A 6661-nucleotide genomic window follows, 5' to 3' on the forward strand; every position below is an offset into this window, starting at 1 on the left:
TTGGTCCAGCTGGTCCAAGGAACAGATGGTGGCCACTTGCTCAGATTTGCCCTTGTCCTCTGCTCCTTGTCAGGTTGGCTCAGGGTCTGTTGGCACATATTTGCCTTCCCTGGGTACTCTCTGGCCGGGCAGAAGAGAATCAGTGGCAGCAGGAAATCAGCTGGGAACAGCAATTTCCCAAGGATTACTCACATGCAGACACTGAAGTGAGATGCAAGGAAGCTTGGGGAGTTGGGTAAAAATACAGACATCACTTTTTCAAACCCTTCATCCTCCCTTGTGGAAACTGAGGCCCAGAGGTGATCAGTGACTTGTTCGAAGCCACGTAGCCAGGTAAAGTCACAAGAGCGGAGCCTAGAATCCCTGACTCTGAGTCCACTCTACTGCCAGGTGTGCAGCCTCCAGGTGTCTGTGACCTTCTCAAAAAGGCTACCACTTACACCTCACTCCATCCAATGGGGATGCTGCAGGTTTCCCTGGGAGACTTCCAGTTTCACGGTTCTGATGAAACCTTTCTTTTCAGGTTTTGCAAAGCCACAAGATGTGTGACCAGCAGAAGCAGCCCCAGATTCCTCCATCTTGTGTGAAAGGTTCAGGATTGGGGGCTGTGCAAAGTGCCTCTGTGAAATGCCCAGCTCCAACCCAGACCAAGACTGTCTGTGTGACGGGACCTGCACCATGCCAGACTCAAACCTATGTGAAATGCCCGGCTCCAAATCCATCTCAAACTTATGTGAAGTATCAAGTTCCATGCCAGACTCAAACGTATGTGAAGTGCCTGGCTCCCTGCCAGCCTAAAACTTATGTGAAATGCCCAACTCCATGCCAGACATATGTGAAGTGTCCAGCTCCCTGCCAGACAACCTATGTGAAATGCCCAGCTCCATGCCAGACATATGTGAAGTGCCCAACTCCATGCCAGACGACCTATGTCAAATGTCCAGCTCCCTGCCAGACCCAGACGTGTTATGTCCAGTGTCCTTCTCCTTGCCAGAGCTACAGTGTCCCAGCTTCTGCAAGTGGCTCAGCCTCCCAGTACTGTGCCATTCCTGACCCGTGCTCTGCTCCTTGTTCCACTAGCTACTGCTGCCTGGCTCCCCGGACCTTTGGGGTGAGTCCCCTGAGACGCTGGGTCCAGCGGCCCCAAAATTGCAACACAGAATCATCTGGCTGCTGTGAAGATTCCGGGTGCTGCAGCTCCGGATGCTGCAGCTCTTGTTGCTGTGGCTCTGGGTGCTGCTGTTTGGGAATTATCCCCATGAGGTCCCGAGGTCCTGCATGCTGTGACAATGAGGACGACTGCTGCTGTTAAACACAGAAGGATAGTCCCACTCCAGAACTGACCACTACTCTGACTTCTGGAACTTTCACCAGCCTCTCGCCCCCTCCTTCTTATTCCCAGTGATGTAAAGCTTACCCCTTTACCTCTGTACTTTTCTTCTTTATCAAGGCAGCCTGCCAGAGTTAGTACAACCCCCAAACTTTGGCAAGAATAAAGTTCTGAATGCAATTCATGGTGACTTCCTGTCTATTTCTTTGGTCCATATTTATGTTTTTCTATTAGAAACTTTTCTGCCCCTCTCTCTTCTTTTGTTTCTAAACGAGAGGAAAGATCTACATGAACATGAACAAGCAGACTGAGCTGTGAAATCTCAGCCTTGGATCCTCATGCCTTCTAGAATGCTGTGAATAAACTTCCTCATGCACATTAGCAGGATCTGAGGCTAGAGATCTTGGGGTCGAGGGCTGCCTCTATCCTGCATTCTGATTAGTCTGAAGAGAGAGTTTGGCCATGATGAGGCTCTCATGGTAGCATTATTGTTGTATGTAAACTCAGAGTTTATCTTACTGGGTGTTGAAGGGATAGTGAAATCATATGTGCTCTGGAGCATCACCAAAGATGTCCCTACAGCTATTCAAGTGGCTTGACCTCATGGTGGACTGTATGGATTACATTTTCTCATCTGATAGGCTTACCCTCTGGAGGCCATAAAGGAAAGACCTGAAGGAAGAGTCCAAGACTCCCCTGAAGTGGGTAGATATTCCCTAGGTTGGCCCTGGTAGTTAAGTGAGTGATCTCCAAGAGGAAGGTGAACCTTGTGGGACGAGCATCCAGGCCCCAATGCAAGTTGCTTATCCTCATTACAACTTCCTTCTCCATGGCTTTCCTAGCTCTGGGGGGTTGGGGGTGGACTTTTATAACCTGTGTCACATTAAAAAAATATACACATTAAAAAAATATGTAGAGGAATAACTACTGTTCTAAAGAATTCCCCAAAGCCTGGTGCATAGGAGACAATATGTTTGGTGAATGCATAAATGAATGAATGAACAAGAGCAGGGAATAGTATTTCTAAGCAATCTCTGTTGATTCACACTAAAACATCAGCAGAAAGTCATCTTGATTGCTCTGCTGCCTTTGAATATCTACACACCTGTAGCTCCACAAATCTTACTCCATCCCTCCATCCAAATCCCCTAAACATGCAGCCCAGTCACTGGAAACCCACTCAGAGCTGGGAACAGCTTTGCCCAGGACCATGCTTTCCTCTTGCACCATCAAGGGGCATCTGCAACGTAGGAGATGGAGTACTGCTTCTTCTGCAGTTAACATGAGCATGTGATGCTTTTTTGTAGTTATCAGTTACAAATTATATAAATATGTAAAACTGTTACATAAAAATGTTAACAGTTCAGAAGTTTATGGGTGAAAATTAAAAGTCACCCATCAACTTTCAATTCCACACTCTTTTCCAGGGATGATCCTACTCAGTTTGGATTATATCCATCTAGACCTTTGTCGAGGTGTTGCTTTTATGTAAACCACACAGAGCTGAGTAACTCCTGAATCCCCCTGTGGTCTAGTCCTACAGAAGATGGCATCTAAAATGCCCAGTTTAGCAGTGGTGTATCAAAAAATATTGTAGGAAATCCACTTTATAACCCATAAGATACTTCTAAAAATCTCATATTTTATCCTCTTCAGGTCTCCCATATTCCACAGCTGTTCAAGAGCCTCTCACTAAACTACCCCAAATTCTCTAACATACAGACACTGTGGATTTTTAAAAAAATCTTTCTCCACTCACCCTCTCTCCTTCCCTCTCACACCCACCTGGGTCTGTAGATAGTTTGAGTCTTTCTGGCTCCTTTTCTCTATACTTTACCCCATCTTGGTATTCTCTGTTCCAGAGGAATTGAGCCAGGGACAAAAACCTCTTCTCTTTTCTCCAGCTGGTCTAACTCTCTCTCTAGCCCATTCTTTTGATTTTGTATACGGAGAGGGAAGAAATTACGAAGTTTAAAAGGCAAAAACATAATTTTCTTTAGTAGGAAGCATGAGTAAAATAAAAGGCCAGGAGCAAACACCCACATATTAATAAATCTTAAATTTTAGACATTTCCCTTTTTTATTATATAGGGTCACAATACAGCCTTAGGTTCTAAGACTAGCCGTTTTCATTTAGTAAGTGAACATCAAACATAAACTTTGATTAGTGCATATAATTGTATCTTGGTTTTTTGTTGTCGTTGTTTGCTTTTTAATATTTCCATAGTGTGGCTGATCAATGATTTATCTAACCACGCCGTTATTATTGCCCTTTTTGATTTCTCGCTCTCTTGTGTTTTTCTCTCTGTGTCTCTGTTTCTCTCATTACTACATGATTTCCTGTTAAGGCCTTTAAAAAATATTTTCCAGTTTTATATTGAAATATAACACACTTCTAGAAAAGAACACAAATTATAAGTGTATTACTCAATAAACACACCTGTATAACCACCACCTAGACCCCAGAAAGTTAATATAATTTTGAAAACAAATTCAATCCCTGATCCCCATGAAGTAGGGAACTAAGTTTAGAGACAGGAGATGCAGTAGAACAGAAATAGCTTTCTGCAACACCAGACCTTTGGAAGAGCCCTGCTTGCATGTTGCTGGATGTGCAGAAAAGACGATGTAAAGAGAAGCAGCAGCTGAGGGATCCAGCCTTTCAAGGAATCCAGGGTGAGGACCTCCTAGTCAGCCCCAACACATGACAGCGGGGGCCTCCCTCCCACACAAGCATCAGGAGACTGAGCAACCTGAGGCCAGTGCTAGAAAAGCCCTCATGAGCCTGGCCAGTCTGGAAGATCTATAAACAACTTTTATGTCAGATTTTCATTTATTTGTCTAGTAAATAGTTATTAAAATTCTATTTTGTTCCAGGTAGCATCTCTACTATTTTGGAGTTTACAGCAGAGAGGAACAATAACCAATGAAATAATGCAATAAACAGATAAAAAGATGCATCTGTGAACAGAGCTATGAAGGAAGAGTACCAGGTACCCTGCGATATGCAAATTTTACTTGGTCAGGGAGATCAGTAAAGACTTCCCCGAGATAGTGCAGCTTTACCCCAGGATCGAGTAGGAGTTAATTATAGAGCAGTGAGGAACACTTTTCCATGCAGAATCAAGAGCACACGCAGGGCTCTGTGGCAAGGGGAGCCTGACAAGTGGGAGGGGCTGATGGGGAGAGTGAAAGGTGAGGCAGAAAGGGCAAGAAGGTCTGGTGGTGCTGCTAAGGACTGCGTGGGTGGAGGTATCAAAGCAGCTACTGAGAGCTTCCGTGCACTCAGGTGTTACCACATGATGTGTGCCTTCAAAAGTTTATTTCTCTCTGCAGAATAATTTTTATTTTAGAGCATATAAATAATTATCTAAAGCAATTGCTCAAGAGCATTAGTTTACCTGGTTCTCTCCTAGCCCTCCCATGTGTGACTTCCCCTCTCTGGGTCTAGTTTGCACATCTGTGAATTGACAGCTTGGGCCACATTACGAATAAGATGCCTTCAGTTGCCAGTATTGGGTGATCTTTGCCTCCTGGTACAGGAATCTTCACACTGCATGATGCTGACTCCCTTATTTCTAAAATTGATGAGTAAGAAATGCGGCCTTCAGATTATTCAGTTTCAGGACATTTTTATCTTAACTAAAAGTTCTATCATATCCTATTTTTTATAGCTTAAAAAAATCTTGCTGCACCATTTCTTATGTGAAATAATACAAATGTCCTGCTTTCTGGTCCCTCTACATATTTATTGGAGACTTAACTATGAACGGTTTAGAGAAAATGGCGACTCCAGAACGTGGAACCAACACCCTGAGAAATTGGGACGAGTTTTCTTGGACAGGCTAAGATGCTGCTATCCTGGGATCTAGCATGAGATCCCACAATTTTCCCCACAGCTTTTCTGGAATATAAAAGTCTGCTGAGTAGAAACCTAGCCCCACTTGCCTGGATAGGATAGTTTTTATGATTTTTTCTCATTCAGGAAATTGCCTCTGCTAAAATTTCTAACAAGTAAGGCTAATACATATTGAGAGACTGTATAATATTTTCCAGAATTAATAAACAAAAATATAGTCATACACATCTAATTTTTTATATCTTATACATGTATTATACATATAATTGATTATATATGTATAGAGGTAGGAGAAGCTGGGAGACAATAGTCATTTAAAGTGTCAGGTTACATATTTCCATAATTTTATCTAGAATGAAAACTTTTTCTCATTGCATTTTACTATAGACCTAAACATTTGAAGCCATAAGACCCCCCTGATACTTTTCATCTGATGTGATTGTCACCTTCCTACTCTCTAAGTTGCATGTAATATGATATGGAGAAAATGGAGAAAATTTCATATCACATTATATATGAATATACACCCAATATTATTAAGTAGCCTTAAGAAAAATGAATCAAATCTATTTATGCTTGACACCTAAAGGGGAAGACAGAGAAAATTTCCCTGCATTTTTTTTTTTGAGGGCCTACTGTGTGCTGGGCACTGTTAGTCTCTTAACATGTGATGTTTTTCTTTTCAGAGCAATGAAACGACTGACCTGAACTACTGGCAGGTATGTGGAAACAACAGCCAGTGTTGTGGTAAGATCTGGACTTTTGAGTCAAAGATACACATTCACTGACCCTATGACTGTAGGTGAGTTACACGATCTCTCTGTTCAGATTGTGTCTCATAAAACTGCCTAATAGAGCCTAGCACATATTATGTACACAAGATGTTAAGCCATTTTGCTATCCATGGTTGGCGGGGCTATGTCAGTAAATATGAAAGGCAACTTAGAGAGTAGGAAGGTGATGGTCACATCAGATGAAGAGTATCAAGGGGTTCCTATGTCTTCAAACTTTCAGTTCTATAATAAAATGCAATGAGAGAAGGTTTTCATTCCGGATAAAATTATGAAAATGTGTAACCCGACACTGTAAATGACTACTTTCTCTCCGCTTCTCCTACTTCTGTTCTTATTCCAGCTCTGCTACAAATTCCTTCTATAACATTGAATAAGCCACGTCACCTCTCTGGGCTTCAGTTTCTTCCTCTGTAAAATGGGGAAGTTGGATGAGATGATCACTAATGGCCTTTTCTAAGCTCTCATAGTCTGTGCTTTCAATTCTTTGAATTTTCCTCAAAGTTCAGGGATTATCTTCCTAAGGTACTGGAAATGGGCTTGATGGATGACCAGTTGTGTCCCTTAAGGGGGCACAGGGAGTGGGGCACCCAAGTAATAGCTCATCTCTTAGAGTCAGTGCTTGACAAGAGGGGAATCCAGACCAGGTCCTCAGACAGAAGGTGGCCGGGGAAAATGTCA

At 42.7% G+C, this 6661-nt stretch overlaps 1 protein-coding gene across 1 annotated transcript; it reads left to right on the top strand.

Annotated features, from left to right (window-relative positions):
* Positions 1-541: 541 nt before the first annotated feature.
* Positions 542-1510, top strand: KPLCE (KPRP N-terminal and LCE C-terminal like protein). The gene has a single exon (XM_063107088.1). It carries the CDS (start codon positions 542-544, stop codon positions 1310-1312), a length of 771 nt encoding a protein of 256 aa, XP_062963158.1. The 3' UTR covers positions 1313-1510.
* Positions 1511-6661: the final 5151 nt, after the last annotated feature.

Source organism: Cynocephalus volans, chromosome 8 (assembly GCF_027409185.1).
Source record: "Cynocephalus volans isolate mCynVol1 chromosome 8, mCynVol1.pri, whole genome shotgun sequence".
NCBI lineage: Eukaryota > Metazoa > Chordata > Mammalia > Dermoptera > Cynocephalidae > Cynocephalus > Cynocephalus volans.

Bases quoted from the DNA above. Each gene is read 5' to 3' on its own strand.
- KPLCE (XM_063107088.1), top strand. From the start codon at position 542: ATGTGTGACCAGCAGAAGCAGCCCCAGATTCCTCCATCTTGTGTGAAA.